This window comes from Ascaphus truei, chromosome 22 (genome assembly GCF_040206685.1).
Source record: "Ascaphus truei isolate aAscTru1 chromosome 22, aAscTru1.hap1, whole genome shotgun sequence".
Classification (NCBI taxonomy): Eukaryota; Metazoa; Chordata; class Amphibia; order Anura; family Ascaphidae; genus Ascaphus; species Ascaphus truei.
Window position 1 is genome coordinate 20,410,943 of NC_134504.1, and position 20,597 is coordinate 20,431,539.

Sequence of the window (20,597 nt, forward strand, 5' to 3'; positions counted from 1 at the left end):
GCAATATGTGGGTCGCACTGGTCGTATGTTTCAAAGACGTATATATGAACATATCTACAACATCAAAAAGGGTTTAACATCACACAGTGTGTCCCACCAGTTTTTGGTACATCATGGCAAAAATCCAAAGGGCCTTATCTGTCAACCTATTGAATTGTGTACACCCAATTGAAGAGGTGGCAATAACATTCAACACATCAATAGGAGAGAAGCCTTTTGGATCTATGAACTTAAGACTTTATCCCCATATTGATTTTGAACTGGGCTCCTTTTTAGGTAGATGAGATGGCTCAAACAAACATTAAGTTAAGTGCAACCATTACTTAATGGATGACACCTTATCCATTTGACTCTGTACCAGCAGTAGCATATTAAGTGGCTTAAGCAGGTTTGTTTATCCTTTGGCCACGATTTGGCATTTTGGTATATATCAATGCCTATTATGATATTATATCTGGCCTCAATTTTGGGATATGCGGTTATCAGTTGTTATCTGAATGTTTTTAATGTTGTTTAATGTATTGTATGTGTATTATGTTGTTAGAGATGTAGTGATTTGATATTAATGACATGCAGGCTATACAGCCTAATTGGGCAATTAATTTTTAATTGGTTAGGGTATATGTATATGTCATTTAGTGTCAGTCTTTGTAGCCCCTGAGGAAGTGGAGTAACATCCACGAAACGCGTAGGGCAGGTGACACAGTCACTTTGAGCTTGGTATTGGACTTTTTGGGACACTTGGTCACATTTGAGCCCCATTGCAGCCGTCAGTTCTTGGCATACAGGACGCTTGTACTGACCCTTTAAGGGCACGGCACTCTCTGAGACAGCCTGTGTAACCGGAGGAGGAAGTGAGGAGAGCAGCCTCACGTGGAGTAGAGCTGTGAGCCCCATGAGCGGGCCTCCGACACTGCCACTGTTCCTGTTAACCCCTGGAGGGAGAGTCAGCACGAGAGTCGCGGTGCAGCAGGAATCACATCTCTGCTAAGACATCAGCAGCACCCGGAGGACTCTTTGTTGCATAGCCTGTATTTGCCTTGCTGCTTGTAAGTAGGGCTCTGATTTTTCCCATCTGGAAGACCAGCGGTGTTCTCATTTGTCCATACCATTTTATGGCATAGTTCTTTTTATTTAATAAATAGTTTTATAGTCACTAGGAGTCTCTATGTTATATATGCAGTGTGTGTATTAGTGTAGACCTGTTTTAACCCTACAGTGTTGCACTATGATCTGTGTCTGTTTGTGTTTTTTCCCCTACATGGCCTGTCAAGCAAGTGTGCTGATCCCCTGAGGAGTACAGGATTATCCAATGAACTTTTGGCACCAGATTTTTCTTTGTTTTCACTTTTTCTGTTAGTACTGACAGTATTACTAGGCAGCGCAAACCTCATGGACCTCACGATATTGATGGAACCGGATGGAGTTAAATAAATAAAAAACGAATAAAAAAGGAATAAAACACAGTATTAGTGCATCATATCCACATGTGGGGGATGGGAGGGGGGGGGGGATAGGTGTGGAAGGAGGATACGCTGAAAGGGTTGATGGTGTTTTTCCACTATCTAATCAAAGAATACATAAATATATGGATTCAGTGACTCACATGGGCTTGTGTGGTGTCTCTCCCTCAACGCAGACTGTAGTGGGTTAATGCAGACTCATATAATGGAGTCTCAATAAACATAAAACTCACACGGCCTAATGTGAGTTCTTGCCCTCAGAGGGTGGTGTCCTGTATGGATGGTGTCTGGTCGTCTCAGCAAAATATCCCCCGATAGGTGTGGTGTGTGAGTGTCTCCTCTCCCCGTTTCCCAGAAGACCAAAAAGAATGTGTGCAAACCAAGGTTAACAATATAACAGGTCTTTATTGGGTAAACATTGAAGACATGAGCATAAAACATGCATACATGTTGTGAAAGGTATAAAACAATCTATGACACAATGAACTGGACAAAATGCAATAGACAAAAACAAAAAGCACACTCACACTCTATAGCAAATTCTATGCCCAGCATCAGCCGCTTGGTACACTCCTGCACGGTCTCCTCCTCCGTTCTTGCTCCCACTGACGCGTCCGGCAGTGGAACCGGAAGAGGGGATCTGCACCGGATGTCCTGCAGTGTGCTGGGTCCCTCTCTCAATGAGCTCCGGCAGGGAACAACGCGTTTCGCAATAAGCTTCGTCAGGTTCCTGCCGGATGCTCATTGTGTGCTGCATATATAGGTGCCCCCTTTAAATTAATTGGTAAAACACCTGGAATTAATTAAATGTTGTCAGATTAAAATAAACTATTATGTGTCTTTGTAAGTGCTGCCGTTGATAGCCCTTAGTAGCAGGGACAATGGACTGTGCCTATACCTCCAAATGGTTGATATAAGTGTTTTAAAAACAGTGTATATATTGAAAAACAGTGTATTTATACACGGTCGTTTAAAGACAGACTATCATTTTTATAATGAGTAAATAAACATCAATTACTGTGATATAATCAGTGTCATCTAAAATCCTAAAATATTTAGGAACCTTTGAGTGCTCATTCAGCTAATTGAAGTAACTCCGTGTACTGCATCTTTCTAAAACATTTTGTTGTCAGTAAAAATCTCTTCATTTGTAATACAATGGTGCCACCATGTGGCTGAATGTGGAAATTACATCAACATTGTCATTTCATAATTGAGACTGATTGTGGCTGAGTATTTCTTCCACACTGTGGGCAGTGTGACACACAATATATTTAAAATATTTGCAAAAGTATATTTAAAAAGATATTTAAAAAATATTTAAAAAAGTAAAAGTAGAAATCCTCTTTTTTGCAACCACCTAAAAGGACATAAAAATAGTTTTTCACAGACTTATGCTAGTGCAATACAATTACATAGGTGATTTTGACAATGGTGTCATCATGTGGTAAAATCTCATATAAGTATCAGAATGATATTTACACTCTTGGCTATTTAATGTTATACTGATTGAGACAGACATATATAAAATCTAAAAAACTTAAAAATGTTCAAAACGTATAGTGTAGGTTATTGATCTTCAAATCAGTTTACAATTTATTAAACTAGGTGTGTTCATCAGTTGTCACGATGGTATGCATCAGTTTGGTCTTCAAGGGCTGGTTCAAGGTGGATTCATATTTGAGACATGCACTCCTATTCGAGATTGGATAGGAAATGGATCAGTGTGTGTTAAAAAAGTATGTAAAAAGTTTAAATGTGAAAAAAGGGGAAATGGAAACAGCTCGATGTGTGTTCAAAGAAAGGCTGCAATGTCTATCTCTACATTGAGGCCTGTGGGTGCCAGGCTTTTCAATTTATAGATCCAAAAAGTTTCTTTTCTAGATAAGGTTGTCAGTCTGTCCCCTCCCCTCCAATGTGGGGGGACTACTTCGATGCCCCTGAATTCAAGGCCCGATTGATCTCCTTGGTGATGTAGCGCAAAATGCTTTGATACACTATGCGTCATTAGTTTCCGTCTAATGTTCCCTAGGTGCTCCAGAATGCGCACCCGTAGTGGTCGACTGGTACGCCCTACATACTGGAGTCCACAGGGGCAATTTAGAAGGTAGACTACGAATTCAGATTTACAATTGATGAAACTGGCGATTTTAAACTGTTCTCCTGTTGTTTTTGAGCTAAACTGAATTTTCTCTTTTGTTCCCTGTTTGCATGCTTTACAGGTGGTGCATCTGTGGAAACCTTTAACTTTTTGTAGCCAGTTTGAATCCTGGCCTGTTATCCTACTCTCTGGCCTAAAAAGGCTTGGTGCTAACCTTCTTTTAATATTATCTGCCCTCTTATAGATAACTTTAGGTTTCTCTGGGAGGTAATCTTTCAAGGTGGGGTCTCCCTGTAGGAGATGCCAGTGTTTATTCAGGATCTGTTGTATGCTTCCTGCATCTTGGCTAAACTGTGTTAAGAAAGCGATGCTAAACTCCTCTTTTGGCTTTGGTGGATTGGTTTTTAGAATTTCACTGCGTTTAATCTTCCCTACCTCTCTTATTGCTATATCCATTTTATCGTTATCATAATTTTTAGCAATGAAACGGTTCTTCAGAATATTGGATTGTTCCCTATAAACATGATCATCGCTACAGTTTCTCCTAATTCTGCGAAACTGTCCTGGGGGTATGTTTTTTAACCATTTCTTATGGTGGCAACTAGTGTTAAGCAGGTAATTGTTACAGTCCACTGTTTTAAAGAAAGTTTTAGTCTTAAGTATATTGTCTTCTATGTAAATTGTTAAATCTAAAAAGTCTACTGTATTGTTTCCTATACATGTTGTGAAAGCCAGATTCCTCTCATTATTGTTAATATAGTTTAGAAAGTGGTTCAAATTTTCACTACTGCCTTTCCAGATAAAAAACACATCATTGATGTATCTCCGCCACAGGACAAGATCCGCACCAAATTCATGTTCTGACCAGATGGTATCGGTCTCCCAACTGTCCATGAACAAGTTGGCATAACTTGGTGCGAATTTTGTACCCATCGCTGTTCCACATTTTTGTAAAAAATAGGTTCCATCAAAATTAAAAAGGTTATGTTTAAGAATAAAATTAATACTTTCTAAAATAAAGCGTTGTTGTTCTCTTTTAACGGTTGTATCGTTTGTTAGTGTCCTTTCGATGGCTTTAATTCCATCATCGTGTTTTATGGATGTATACAATGAAGTTACATCACAAGTGCACATTTTGTAGTCTTCTTGCCAATCTATCTGTTCTAATATATTTAGAATTTGCGTGGTGTCTCTGAGATAGGGCCGCATCTCCGCAACATATGGCTGTAGCAATACATCTATATATTCCGATAGTCGCGACGTGAGTAAGCCTATCCCAGAGATAATGGGTCTACCTGGTGGTGCTTTCATATCTTTATGAATTTTGGGTAGAAAATAGAATATCGGCATAACTGGGAATTTTACATTTAGATAGTCATATTCTTTTTCATTCAGGACTCCTGTTGTACTGCCCTTATCTAGCAGAGTGAGAAATTCTGCACAGAATTCTTTATGCGGATTTGTCTTCAGACGTGCATAGGTGATGTCGTCCGACAATATCCTCTCTGCTTCTCCCTTATAATATTCAGTGTCCATAATGACTACCCCCCCCCCCTTTGTCTGCTTGTTTGAATGTAATTGCCTTTTCTTTCTCTAAGTTTTGTAATGCGATTTTCTCTTTTAGTGTTAGATTGTTCTTTGTTATTTTAGTCGTACCAGAGGTCAGTCTGTCGAAGTCCTCCTGGATTTTCTGATGGAATACTTCTAAATTATGGCCTTTCGCCCAGCTAGGATAGAATTTGGATTTATTTTTAAGGTTTGAATGTTTGAAATTATCTCTCTCTATATTCACGTTGGCATTATTGCTCACTATCTCCCTAGTTTGTGCATCTTTTGAGATAAAGAATTTTTTAAGCGTAAGCTGTCTAATGTATTTGTGTGCGTCTATATACAGATTGAAACTATTCACCTTAGCGACTGGCGCGAAGTTCAGCCCCTTTTTTTATGAGGTTGCATTCATCTCTGTTAAGTTCTTTTTTGCACAGATTAAATATATTGTTTAAATCGCTGCTCTTTTTCTGTGTCCTTCTTCCTCCCCGCTTTCCTCGTGTGGCCTTTTTCTGAGTTTTGTATTTGGGGTTTCTGTTTCTTTCTGGTCTTCTAATACTAGGAAGCGATTCTGAGTGGCTAGGGGTGGTGGTTTTATTGCTTGGGCCTGTTCTAAAAAATGCCCTGCATGTGGTCTGGGTGATCTTTGCTCTCTCCCATAACTCTGCTCATTATCCTGTCTTTCTCTGTATGTTGTCCTCTGTTCCCTATAGAGGGATTTGTGTTCCCTTCTTTGGCTTTGTTCCCTATGGTGTTTGTGGGGTGACCGGTAGTGTCTCCTTTGACTCTCTTCTCTCTCATAGCGTTGCCCCTGTGGACTCCAGTATGTAGAGCGTACCAGTCGACCACTACGGGTGCGCATTCTGGAGCACCTAGGGAACATTAGACGGAAACTAATGACGCATAGTGTATCAAAGCATTTTGCGCTACATCACCAAGGAGATCCATCGGGCCTTGAATTCAGGGGCATCGAAGTAGTCCCCCCACATTGGAGGGGAGGGGACAGACTGACAACCTTATCTAGAAAAGAAACTTTTTGGATCTATAAATTGAAAAGCCTGGCACCCACAGGCCTCAATGTAGAGATAGACATTGCAGCCTTTCTTTGAACACACATCGAGCTGTTTCCATTTCCCCTTTTTTCACATTTAAACTTTTTACATACTTTTTTAACACACACTGATCCATTTCCTATCCAATCTCGAATAGGAGTGCACGTCTCAAATATGAATCCACCTTGAACCAGCCCTTGAAGACCAAACTGATGCATACCATCGTGACAACTGATGAACACACCTAGTTTAATAAATTGTAAACTGAATTGAAGATCAATAACCTGCACTATACGTTTTGAACATTTTTAAGTTTTTTAGATTTTATATATGTCTGTCTCAATCAGTATAACATTAAATAGCCAAGAGTGTAAATATCATTCTGATACTTATATGAGATTTTACCACATGATGGCACCATTGTCAAAATCACCTATGTAATTGTATTGCACTAGCATAAGTCTGTGAAAAACTATTTTTATGTCCTTTTAGGTGGTTGCAAAAAAGAGGATTTCTACTTTTACTTTTTTAAATATTTTTTAAATATCTTTTTAAATATACTTTTGCAAATATTTTAAATATATTGTGTGTCACACTGCCCACAGTGTGGAAGAAATACTCAGCCACAATCAGTCTCAATTATGAAATGACAATGTTGATGTAATTTCCACATTCAGCCACATGGTTGCATCATTGTATTACAAATGAAGAGATTTTTACTGACAACAAAATGTTTTTAGAAAGATGCAGTACACGGAGTTACTTCAATTAGCTGAATGAGCACTCAAAGGTTCCTAAATATTTTAGGATTTTAGATGACACTGATTATATCACAGTAATTGATGTTTATTTACTCATTATAAAAATTATAGTCTGTCTTTAAATGACCATGTATAAAGACACTGTTTTTAAATATATACACTGTTTTTAAAACACTTATATCAACCATTTGGAGGTATAGGCACAGTCCATTGTCCCTGCTACTAAGGGCTATCAACGGCAGCACTTACAAAGACACATAATAGTTTATTTTAATCTGACAACATTTAATTAATTCCAGGTGTTTTACCAATTAATTTAAAGGGGGCACCTATATATGCAGCACACAATGAGCATCCGGCAGGAACTTGACGAAGCTTATTGCGAAACGCGTTGTTCCCTGACGGAGCTCATTGAGAGAGGGACCCAGCACACTGCAGGACATCCGGTGCAGATCCTCTCTTCCGGTTCCACTGCCGGACGCGCCAGTGGGAGCAAGAACGGAGGAGGAGACCGTGCAGGAGTGTACCAAGCGGCTGATGCTGGGCATAGAATTTGCTATAGAGTGTGAGTGTGCTTTTTGTTTTTGTCTATTGCATTTTGTCCAGTTCATTGTGTCATAGATTGTTTTATACCTTTCACAACATGTATGCATGTTTTATGCTCATGTCTTCAATGTTTACCCAATAAAGACCTGTTATATTGTTAACCTTGGTTTGCACACATTCTTTTTGGTCTTCTGGGAAACGGGGAGAGGAGACACTCACACACCACACCTATCGGGGGATATTTTGCTGAGACGACCAGACACCATCCATACAGGACACCACCCTCTGAGGGCAAGAACTCACATTAGGCCGTGTGAGTTTTATGTGTATTGAGACTCCATTATATGAGTCTGCATTAACCCACTACAGTCTGCGTTGAGGGAGAGACACCACACAAGCCCGTGTGAGTCCCTGAATCCATATATTTATGTATTCTTTGATTAGATAGTGGAAAAACACCATCAACCCTTTCAGCGTATCCTCCTTCCACACCTATTCCCCTCCCACCCCCCCTCCCATCCCCCACACATGTGGATATGATGCACTAATACTGTGTTTTATTCCTTTTTTATTCCTTTTTTATTTATTTAACTCCATCCGGTTCCATCAATATCGTGAGGTCCATGAGGTTTGCGCTGACCATCTTTACACCACCACTGCCACGCTAAGAAGGACACGGGGTTCCCTTCTTCAAGGTCAAGCGGCAACCACAAAATCATCAAAAAGGGCCAGTATATATTTCCATATACTCTTTTACATCACAAACACAACTTCATATTCATATTTTTATTATTTTTAATAGAGTTAAGGCGTGGTAACATTTGTTAGCCACACAATCTAGGGAGCGCCCCAGTCCAAACATCCTCTAGTATTACTAGGCAGCCTTTATATATATATATTTTGTACTTGTCACACTGGTGTTTTAGTCTTTAGCGCTTGTTCACATTTTTTCTTTTTCACATGAATAAAAATGTATTTTAAATAATTTTTAATGTGCCGATGTTTGCGCAGAGAGAGCAGTGGATCTCTCTCTGCTGCAAACACATCTCGGCCCCGCCGGCCTATAGTATCATTGATGTGCATATACAGGCATACCCCGCATTAACGTACGCAATGGGACCGGAGCATGTATGTAAAGCGAAAATGTACTTAAAGTGAAGCACTACCTTTTCCCCACTTATCAATGCATGTACTGTACTGCAATCGTCATATACGTGCATAACTGATGTAAATAAGACATGTGTAACAGGCTCTATAGTCTCCCCGCTTGCATACAGCTTCGGTACAGGGTATTGCTGTTCAGGACGTGCTGACAGGCGCATGCGTGAGCTGCCATTTGCCTATTGAGCGATGTGTACTTACTCGCGAGTGTACTTAAAGTGAGTGTCCTTAAAGTGGGGTATGCCTGTACAGTACTGTATGTGTACAGTATGTTAGGGGTTATAGGGGTTGTTGTTATACCGTATATATATATATATATATATATATATAAATATATATATATATATATATATATATATATATATACTGCATTACAACTCATGAATTTATGCCATCTGGCGGACACGAGAAGCATTGCAGCCTATTAAATCCTGAACCATTAACAATTAACACATCAACCACGCGTCAGCCGGGCATGACCCGTGACTGGGAAAGCAAAAGGAACGCGGCATGCTCCGGGTGAACAGCGTCGCATTCCAGGAACAAGCCAGGGACAAACCGGTGATTTGTTAGAATAAAGTCTGCCGCAGCAGTATATGTTGAGAATAAAAAGGTTAAGTGCAAAACATACTTTCAGTCCATAGATTGCAATACATATGTGGAACGTACTAGCGGTCACCATACGGACTGTTTAAATAACATTCCATATGGGCAGCTAAGACGTGTCAGGAGAAATTGTACATCTGATCTAATATGTAAAGAACAATCCTCCCTTTTAATAAATAGATTCTTAGAGGGGGGTATAACTCTGAACTTTTGGACTGCGCAATGAAGAGTCAGTAGTATAAAAAGAGAAGAGATACTTTCCACAAAAAAGGAATTAAAAAAGAGTAAACAAGAAAAATGTAAAGAAAATGGGGTCCGTTTGTAACACAATATAGTACACATTCTGGGAAAATAAAAAATATTCTCAATAAACATTGGAATATTTTACAGCGGGATCCTTTTTTAGGAGAATTTTTACCCTCAAGACCACAGTAAATTTTTTCAAAAGCTTCAAATCTAAAAGAAAAGTTAGCTCCCAGTGTCCTTAGAACAAAACAGGGAAATTGTGAAAACATTGGGGCTAAAGATATGTGGCTAGATACCAAGCCAAAAAGTTTTTATTTTTACATGTTTACACTGTAAAACTTATCCAAATGGAATGAATCGGGCCAAGGAGTTCTGTTCCCATGTGACAAAAGAGACTTTTCCAATTAGATATTTGATAAGTTGTAACTCCAATTTTGTCATATATCTATTACAGTGTCCGTGCGGCCTACTGTATTAGGCTGCACCACTAGACCATTAAAAATTAGGATGTTAGAACATCCACGCAACATCAGAATAGGTCTTGAAACACACAATGTCTCTTTACATTTTAAGTTGTACCATCGGTCTAATCCAGGGGGTTTACTTTTCAAGGTCATAGACTGTCTCCAAAAATTGGAGAGGAGGGAATAGAGAAGTACCTGTCCAGAAGAGAAACCCTATGTTATATAGACAAAAAACTTTAAAACCACTGGGTTTAAAACGTTCATTTTGAACTCAGTCCATTTCAAGAGTAATTAGTTTTTTTTGTCAATTTAGCTGTTTAATTATCAGCTTAAATGTAATTATTTTTTAGGTAAATTTCTGATTTTTAGTATTTATATTTTTAACATATTTTTAATAAATTCTTTTTTTTATCTAGAGTGGTGATTTATTTTATTATAATGTGCATAAAAATTTGTTGCATATTAAAGTTGATTATTTTAAGTATAAATCTAGCTCCCTTATATATTCATGCATGTTTTTTGTTATTTGTTATGCAAATCAATTGAGATTCAATTAGGTGCTAGTAGGACAACACTCTCGGCACTTTTTCTAATTAGACACTCTTCAATTAGTATGTCTACAAATACTGGTTAAGGGCAGAGTAGGATTATCCACAACCCCTGAGGATGCCGAATTGGACAGAAGGAGAAACGCGTAGGGTTTTTGACTGCCTGAGGATCCCGTAGCCGGTAAGGAAGAGTCCTGTCCCCTGTGAGCTATCGTATCTCTATGCGCGCGCAGACGCGGAAGTGCCAACGGCCGCTATCGAACACGAGTGTCGGAGGATCCAGACATGAGGCGCGGGACTATGCATCAAGACTTTTCCGTCCGAAGGATTTCGGGTGTCCCAGAGAGGCGAGAGTGTGCCCTTAAAGCACGCACTGCGCTTAAAAGTTTGGGAGAATGTGAGTGTGTCTTTTCCCCATTTTTTTAATTGCATGTGCATTAAACTCTATTACGCTGGGCCCTCTTTATGTATTCTTTAAAAAGGACCTAAGCGTGCCCAGATTCTCTCCTGCTGACCTATATGTGAGCGATTTGTTCACTATACCACAAATACACAACACAACACTGGGTATTTTCTGGTTTGGTAATTTGTGTGGCTAGTACTCTATTGCGCTTTATTTTTTCACCTATAAAATGTTACAAACTGTCTGGCAGCAAAAATGCTACAAAAAAAATGAAGGCAGCTGCTTGAGTGATTCAATCCAGATATAGTTCCTACATCAAACCAAGCAAGCTGTGCGTTGCTATAAGCATACCCACAATTCCTTCTCAGTGCTATAATCGTCTTTCCATACAATTCAGGAAATAAGAATCGAATGACGACAGAGAGCGAAATACAAATCCAGTCATGCTACCATGCCCACATGTCACAATCCAGATTCCTCACGATGTAAATAGCCGCTAGAAATATTCAGTCTTTTGCTAGTATGAGGCAGAACTGTGTCAGTGATCATACCCCTACAGATACAACACTAGTTGTCTACAAAAAAGAGAGGCCATAGATAACGGTTAGGTGAGAAAACTACAACCAAACTGATGGTGTACTGGAATCAATGTATCCTGAACAAAAACGCAAATTACCTCTCTACTGATGAGTGGGTCGGATGGGCCGTGATGAATGAGAAAGCTGTAGACCAGGGTCCCCCAGTACCGAAGAAGCTTCAAAAACGGTGCTACTGTAGCAGAGATACCCCGACAGGCATCACTTGGGATTTCCCCACATGTTGAAGAATGGGTCAGTGTAAAAGTAGTAATACGTCAAGACAAGAAGTCTACCGACTACCACACTGAGATTCCACGGGGGTCAATCAGAATGGACAAAAACTCTGCCCAGGTTGAACCACTCGTGATAATGGATACTGAACCCAATGCAGGTCACCCTAAACTTAGGGAAGAAAAGTTCGCCCGACGCATTGGAAAAGTCATGGCCAAGTGGTCAGAAGAAAGACTGTCCTTGGAAAAAGTCCTTGGAAAAAGTCATTATCGAGCAACTGAATAGTGCTGATTTCATCAACTTCTTGAGGAGACATTGGTAACCTTGAGGAAGGGCTCAATCATAGCTTGACTAAGACTTCTCTTCCTCATCCATTCTCATTCGAGCCGCAGGTATATCAAGTGAGAGTGTAAAGATGGGCTTCGGTCATGGCTAGCCAAAGCTCCCCACAAACAGGGGAGGTATGTAACGGGGACTTATCCCAGTTTAAATAAAGCTGCCTCTAATGGTCTGAGGAATCCAGCAGGGAGCTGGTTAATTGCAGCTAGTCAATTAACCAGTTTCCACCTGGCTAATCAGACAGCTTGAAAAGCCTCCATGTGAGAACTAACACAGGGAGTCTTGAGCACAAAGGAGGGCTGTGTGCTGACAGCAAGACACCAAGAGGCACAAGACAACTATCCAGAACCAGAGACTGACCTGAAGGGCCACCTGCTTTGAGGAACCTCGAGACTTTGGAGTGAAAAGTTGGCAGATATTCTCTCCTTACAAATTTCAGAGCCATAAAAATATATACAAGACTCACTTAAGTGTGGATCCATGCTGGTAGTGGGTAGTGCTCCCCTGAAGGCGCCGACATAGGACGTTCTTAGATTTATATTTGTGGATCCCAGCTGTGCCTGTATAAAAGAGAAGAAATGCAATTAGTATGATTGTTTTCTTGGACAAATATACAGCATTTAGTATAAGCTTTCAAACCTAAGACTATTAAAACTAAACAAACCCGAGGAGGCGTGGCTACGGGTATGTGGATGGAAGTGTAGTGCAGCAGCTCCAATACCCACCGGCACAAATTAGCTAATAAAAGACATTCTCGGCGCAGTTACCCTAGTTTCAAGAATAGCACCACGAGTGTGAACCTCTGCGGAACAGTCACATATCACTTTTGAGGAATTATGGCCACAACAAGGCAGAAAAATAAACGAAAAACGGACGTGCGATCATACTTCACAGGGGGAAGCAAAGCAAGGCCAGAGGAGATCCCTGCAGGCACAGACTCAGACTCGGCACCAGAGATGGAGGGGACAGAACAGACAGGGATAATAAAGAAAGAAATTGCTCGGTTGCTAGTAGATTTAAAGTCGTTCTTCAGGGGGGAAGTGGAGAGTCTCCGCAAAGACATGCTACAGATCGGCACCCGCACGAGCGAGCTTGAAGAAAAAATGGAGGAAAGCTCCCGGGGCCATCGGGAAACAAATACACGGATGGGGGACCTGGAGCGCAGAGTAGCGGAGCTCGAGGACAGGCAAGAGGACAGCGAGAATCGCGACAGGCGCAATAACCTGCGCATACGGGGGATACCCGAGGAGATCCTAGATCCCGAGGCCCTGCTCAATAGATGGATGAGCAGCATATTGCCAGGCAAAACGGAGGCTGAGCTAACAATGGATCGCTGCCATCGCGCCCTGCGTTCGCGCCCAATGCCCAACAACCCTCCCCGGGACGTGATCCTCCGCCTGCACCATTACAGAACAAAGGAGGAGATCTGTAAGATTACACGGGCTATGCCGGCGGTAACCTATGAGGGAATCACCATGGCGATTTTCCAGGATCTCTCCCCTCTTACCCTGGCGAGGCGGAGGACGCTATTCCCCATCACAAGAGCCCTACGTGACGCAGACGTCCGCTATCGCTGGGCTTTCCCTTTCGCCCTGGTGGTGATAAGAAACGGCCGCTCCCACACCATTAAACACCACTCAGAGGGGGCCGCATTCCTCAAAAAGCTGGGCATAACAGCTGCAACCACAGGCCCGGGGACCCCAGAGGCGCGTCCCCCGCGCCCGGCTGAATGGGAAAAAGTGCCCAAAACAGCGGAGCGGCGCAAAGACAGAGCGGATACAGACGCTTAGTAACATCATACAAGACGCCGCAAATCACAGTTCAAGTTATATAAGTTCCATGTTAAGTTGCTAATTGTACCCCCACTGATGAATGCTGTTCTAAGGCCCACCTCGACCTCAGAAGGTGCCCAAGGAGACCAGAGGGAGTGAATACACCCACCTGCAACAAACCCCGCAATGGCGAAGAAAACCCCCCAAAATGGCGTTACTAGCCTTACCTGGCAAAGAAGGGGAGAAAGCGCGGCAAGTATCATGGCGGCGGCTGTTTTGGCGGGACAGACTGATGATCAGAGTGCGCCCGCCTCCGGCTGCGACTGTCTCCGCCCTCGTCCGGCCCCCATCTTCCAACCCACTGCTGCGTCACTTGACAGGTGCCGGCGGCGCCGCGGAGTCCCGGATACCCGGCGGGGAGGCTGTCCCACCGGAAGTGCACACGAGTCGGGTCCCGGCTCTCAGCGCGGCAAGCATCATGGCGGCGGCTGTGTTGTCGAGGCAGTCTGGTAGGCAGAGTGCGCCCGCCCCCGGCTGCGACCGTCTCCGCCCTTGTCTGGCTCCCATCTGCAGATCCACTGCTGCGTCGCCCGACAGGTTCCGGCGGAGGGGCTGTCCCACCGGAAGTGCGTCACGGGCCGGGTCCCAGCTCCCCCCGGCGGAGGCACGCGAGCTCCACTGCCGGGGAGGGGTACGGCCGCCCAGTGGACACGGAGGGGAGTCAGCTAATCAGCGTGAAGGAGTGCCGGGCAGTGAAGGCTGTCACACCGGAGCAGCCCCAGAACAGAGTGGGAGGGGCGCGACAAGAGCGCGAGATACCCAGGAAGCAGGGGGGGGGGAGGGGTGAAGGAGAGGGAGGCCTAGTACACAAGGCAGGAAGAGGGAATCTAGCGGCCACCTAGAAAGAGGTAAGCAAGGGAGAGGACAGGCCAGTGGAGGAAGCAGGGGGGGCCACAAGCAGAATAGAAGGAGGTCCAGGGGTGCGGGGGGGGTTCGGCTCCGTGCGTCCCCAGACTTTACAATCAGGCCAGAGCACGGCAGTTAGGCTTAGATACTAATAGATACAACTAGACATGTAGGTTAAGGGATTTAAGGGTCGCCTGAAATCAGACCCAGTTGGGGGAGGAGGTGGCTGCGCGAGGATGTTTAGCAGTAGCCGGCGGGTGGTCGGGAGTCTGTCACCAACCCTGCCCGCGGGCATGTGCTTCCACGACAGGGAGTTGGGCCCAGCCCGCGCCCCTGTTAATGTCCCGGAATCCCATGGTCCGCAAGAGGGACTATGGTGCTGGACAGGGAGGGAGGAGGGTCCAGATGGAAGGATTTACTTCCGGGCATTTACCCTGGGGCCCTCTGGGACCTCCAGGGTACTGTTTGTGTGTTTATTGAAGGCAATGGGATGGGCTGTGGGACAGGGAAGTCCTAGAGCCGATACCATGGTTCTGTTTGTTTACATGTATTTGTGTTGTTGTCTTCTCGTTGTCCCCCCTGATGTGTTTTCCCTCTGTACCACTTTCCCCCACCACATACCCTACTCCCCTGGCAGGGCGCAGAAGAAAGGCGGCGACGGATTAAAAGAGACAGGGATCGGGATCCCCACGCCATCTAGAGGACTCAGAATGGCTCAGGAAGACACCGACGGAATCAGGTCACAAATAAAGTACTATGAATAACGAGGTCCGGTGTATCTCTCACAACGTTAAGGGGTTTAACGGTCCGGCGAAGCGCAAGCTAGCTCTCAGGGATTACAAACGACTCAAAGCCGACCTCCTCTTTCTCCAAGAGACACACTTTTCTAGGGGCAGCTACCCAAAATTTTTAGACAAAGATTTCCGGGTAGTACATTTGGCATCCGCCCAAGTGAAAAAGAGAGGGGAAGCGATAGCCATACACAATAGGATAGATTTCACAGTTGAGAAAAAGGTGGCAGATAAAGAGGGCAGATTTCTAATTCTGGTGGGATCAATCCACGGGAAACCGCTTACATTAGCATCAGTATACGCACCCTGTGAAACATCAACTGATTTCTTTTCCCTTTTCTTCCGAAAACTCCAAAAGGTAGCCAAGGGAAACATGATCATAGCGCGCGATTTCAACAGGACACTGAATCCCAAGTTAGACCGGTGCACGGCCGCTAGTCTCCCCCCTAAGCTAGATATTCGGCAAATCACGCAGGGATTGAAGGATTGCCAATTGGTAGATATATGGCGAGAACAGCATCCCCAAAGTAGAGATTATACCTTCTTCTCCCACCCCCATAACAGATACAGCAGGCTGGACTACTTCCTAGTATCAAACAGACTGGTCCCAGTGGTCTCCCACACAGGGATCCACGATATTTCGTGGTCCGACCACGCACCTATCGAGCTGCGGTGCACTCTAAACTTACTAGACAGACCTGGAGCAAACTGGAGGCTAAACGAGCTGTTACTAAAAATCCCAAACTTGCAGAGAGAAATTGGTGAGAGGATTAAGGATTTCTTCACTGAGAACGTGGGGAGTGTTTCTTCCGACACCACCCTATGGGAAGCCCACAAGGCGACTCTCAGAGGCTCCCTCATGTGTCTAGCTGCTAGGCGCCGGAGGGATCAGGAGAAACAGATAAAAGTCCTACAAGACAAACTAGCGACCCTGTCCAAGGCGCACAAAGTATCTACTGCACCGACACACTTTATTCGAGCAAATACCCGGTATGTACCTGGCAGATACCTGGAATGCACCGCTCCTCACCTCTGACAAGCCCCGTTGCATTTGCCTTCCCAGCCTGGGTTCATGCCTGGCTGATGGGCGGCTGATCTGTTAAATGATAATGATTAGGATTTAATAGGCTGCAATGCTTCGCGTGTCTACCAGATGGCATAAATTCATGAATTGTAATGCAGTATATATATATGTACTGTGCAGTATTGCAGCCAGCGGGAATAAAATGCTTCAATCCCTGCTGGAAAATAACTCAATGCACTCGGGCAGAAAACAGTCACAAACCTCAATACACCCGGGTATACCCGAATTCGTGGGACTAGCCGAGCTCGAATAAAGTGTGTCGCCAGTGTAGGAATCAGGACACACTGCGTGCTTTGGCAGAAACCAAACAGCAGTTGAATATAAAACTGGCCTCCCGGGCAGAAAAGGAGATGAGTTGGTCCAGACGTAGGTACTTTGAGAAAGCGAACAAGCCGGACACCCTATTAGCAAATCGACTTCAAAACAAAATTCCGAATTATCATATACAAACTATTCGCACACAAGGGGGTGAGCTTACTTCTAATCCTAAACGGATCGTGGCAGAGTTCAAAAGCTACTACGAGACGCTATACGATGGGGGTAAGGTCATACACAATCAAAAGACGAGGGATAATCTTGGGGAATTCTTAAAAGAAGCCAAATTACCGACCTTGAGCAGGGTGGAGAAAGAAGCGTTACAGACGGACTTCTCTTTAGAAGAGTTAACGGTAGTTGTAAAGTCACTTAAGCCTGCCAAAGCGCCCGGCCCAGATGGCTTCTCCAACTTATACTATAAAAAATACCTGAAAATTTTAGCCCCACATCTATTGAAGCTATTTAACTCTATACTACACGGGGCCTCGTTCCCAGCTCAGATGCTTCAGGCGTCAATCTCCCTGATCCATAAATCTGGTAAGGACCCGGCAGACTGTAAGAGCTACCGGCCCATCTCGCTGATTAATACGGATGTAAAAAATTTCTCCAAATTACTAGCTAATAGAGTGGGTATCGTCCTTCCCAGGTTAGTTCATCCAGATCAGGTGGGGTTCATCGGAGGAAGGCAAGCGGCGGACAATACCAGACGGATAATAGATTTGGTGGATTTGGCACAGAAACAGAATATCCCGTCAATGGTACTAAGTCTGGACGCGGAGAAAGCCTTCGATCGAATCGATTGGCCCTATTTGAGAGGGACGCTTGGGGCATTTGGCTTTGAGGGACGCCTCTTGGAGGCCATCATGCCCTCTACGAGGGGCCAACGGCAAGGGTGAGACACCAGGGATTCCCATCAGAGCAATTTCAAATTAAGAGTGGCACACGCCAGGGATGCCCGCTGTCCCCTTTGTTGTTCGCCCTCTGCGTGGAACCCTTGGCGGCACATATCAGAAACAACCCGGATATTACGGGCATAGCTGTAAAAGGGCAGTCACACAAAGTGGCGCTCTACGCAGATGATGTGATCCTGACATTATCACAGCCTCTCACCTCCCTGCCCAACGTCTTCTCAATTCTGGGGACCTTTAAACAAATTTCTGGGTTCAAAATTAATCAGGCCAAATCGGAAGCCCTCAATATAAATTTACCCAAACCAGTAGAAAAACTAATTGGACTCAATTTTAATTTTAAATGGCAACCCTCTATGATTAAGTATTTAGGGGTATATATCACTAAAGAATATAAGGCTTTATATAAAGCAAATTATCCCCGGTTGTTTCGGACTCTCCGTGAGGATCTCCGGAGATGGGCGGAGTACAGTATCTCGTGGATAGGCCGTATTCATAGTGTGAGGATGAATCTCCTGCCACGAGTGCTGTACCTTTTCCAGGCCCTCCCGATCCCCCTGATACAAGAAGATATCCTCTCGCTTCAGTCCTTAATAACAAAGTTTATCTGGAATAAGAAAAACCCACGAATTAACAAAGCGATCTTGAGGAGGCCAACCTTAAGAGGAGGGTTGGGGGTGCCATGCTTGTTCGCCTACTACAAAGCAGCCCAACTGAGCCAGATTGTGCAGTGGCACACAGACCCGAACCTTCGGAGGTGGGTAGCACTAGAAAAAACATGCTGCACACCAATAGATATTAGGAACCTAATTTGGTTGCCCAAAAAAAGTCGGGCCGTTATGCGGACTCCGCTGCAGACCATGGTCAACTCCTTGAAAGTCTGGGACGCGGTTAAGTTCAAGTGCCATCTCACATCCCTGAACTCTCTGATGACTCCCGTATGGGGGAACCCAAACTTTGCTCCAGGTATGGATAGCTCCATTTTCTCAAAATGGATTCAAGCAGGGTATCTCCGCCTAAAAGATCTGGAGGGCAGGCAACATATAAAAACATTTGATCACATTAAAGAGGAGAACAATTTACCAAACACTGAATTCTTTAGATACCTCCAGATCAGGGCCTTCTACAATGAAGCCCCAACTCGGCCTCGGAGAACAAATTTTGAGCAGCTCTGTTCAAGAGATACGGACACAAGGGGACTAACATCTAGAATGTACAGGGAAGTAGTGTGCCCGAAGACGGACGACCAACCCAAACTTGCCTACATGAGACAGTGGGAAGCAGATATGGGAGAGACATTAGAAGACGAAGACTGGGATAAGATCCTGCAGATGGCGGCCAAAAGCTCCATCTGCACCACATTAAAGGAGAACGCATATAAAGTCCTGATGAGGTGGTATTACACGCCCGCTAAATTATCTAAATTTGTCAAAGGCTACTCTCCGCTCTGCCCCAAGCAGTGCGGAGAGAGAGCGGACTTATTCCATATGCTGTGGTCTTGTACGAAGGTAAACCCGCTTTGGGAGGAGATTAAAGATTGGCTTCAGAGACTGCTAGAAGTGGAAATCCCCTTAGACCCGTGGCTGTTCCTATTGGGCAGACGAGTCAAGGGGCTATCTAATGCCACACATAAATTGATCACACATCTGGCTACAGCCACCAGATGCGAGATTTCAGCAGTATGGAAACAACCAGAGATTCCAATTATCCCCAAGATTAGAAATAGAATTTGGTTTGTCTGCCGGATGGAACAGTTGACGAGTTTGGTTAACGACACCGGCTCAAATTTTCTAAAAGTCTGGGAGCCCTGGCTGGCACAGACAGACATCCCGGGAATAGATACCACCACAATCCTGCAATAATAGGCGATAAATGCGTTCTCCGGTAATGAAAGGGATCCACGACAACATAGAGACAGAGAACCCGAAGAAGGAGCGGGATCCAGGGCAGAATAGGCCCCTAGTGTAAGAGGCAGCCAAAGAGGTAACAGCAGGAGAGAGTGGGTCAATGTTCACGGAGAAAGAGGTCTACACTAAAATACACGCACGGCGCCCGAACGGAAGATGATAGGTGGAACACCCTTCCGAGCCCTACCACCCCCCCCCCTCCCCTCCCTACTACATAGTTAGTGTGTCTTGTCCCCCGGTTCGTCTTGTAAGTCCAGTAGGTCAAGTTTTTGGTTAATTATGTAAAAAAGAAAGTACTAAATGCGGTGATGTCACTGTAGACAATGGATGGTGTTACCATGTAAGATGTATCTCACCCAATAAAATCAAAGTTGTAAAAAAAAACTAAACAAACCCGAGGCGCATGCGCGACGACATAGAGTATGGACGTATAACTTTCATGCTCCGTGTCCCGCTCAAGAAATAATTAATAAAAAAAACATAAAACCGAGTACAAACACACAGAAAGAACTTTGACATACAGAACAAGATCGCAGGATGTCCAAAAAAGGGGTGCGAGGAACAAAGAAGAAGGGATTACCGGAATACTTCAATAGAACGCAGCCGAGCAGAGCGGAGTCAGAAATGGCGCCGAATTCAAATGCGGGCTCAGAGTCAGAGCCGGACGGGGAAGGAGAGGAAATCTCTGAGCAAGGAATGGGACCGGTACGGCAATGTGATTTTATGAGACTATATAATGACCTGCGGTCCATGCTACAAACGGAGATGAGGGATCTCAAAAAAGAAGTATCTGGCCTAGGAGAAAGGACGGGGTTCCTCGAGACGAAGATGGATCAGTCCATCAAGGCCATTAAAAAGCAGGACAAA

At 44.0% G+C, this 20,597-nt stretch overlaps 1 protein-coding gene across 1 annotated transcript in view; it reads right to left on the reverse strand.

The window, feature by feature from the left end:
• LOC142472489 (uncharacterized) overlaps positions 1-20,597 on the reverse strand; it is a 377,773-nt gene that overhangs the window by 339,378 nt on the left and 17,798 nt on the right. The window contains exon 3 of the mRNA XM_075579536.1: positions 12,514-12,607. Coding sequence (XP_075435651.1) covers positions 12,514-12,529 — 16 coding nt within the window. The 5' untranslated portion in view covers positions 12,530-12,607. The remainder of the gene's footprint in view (positions 1-12,513; positions 12,608-20,597) is intronic.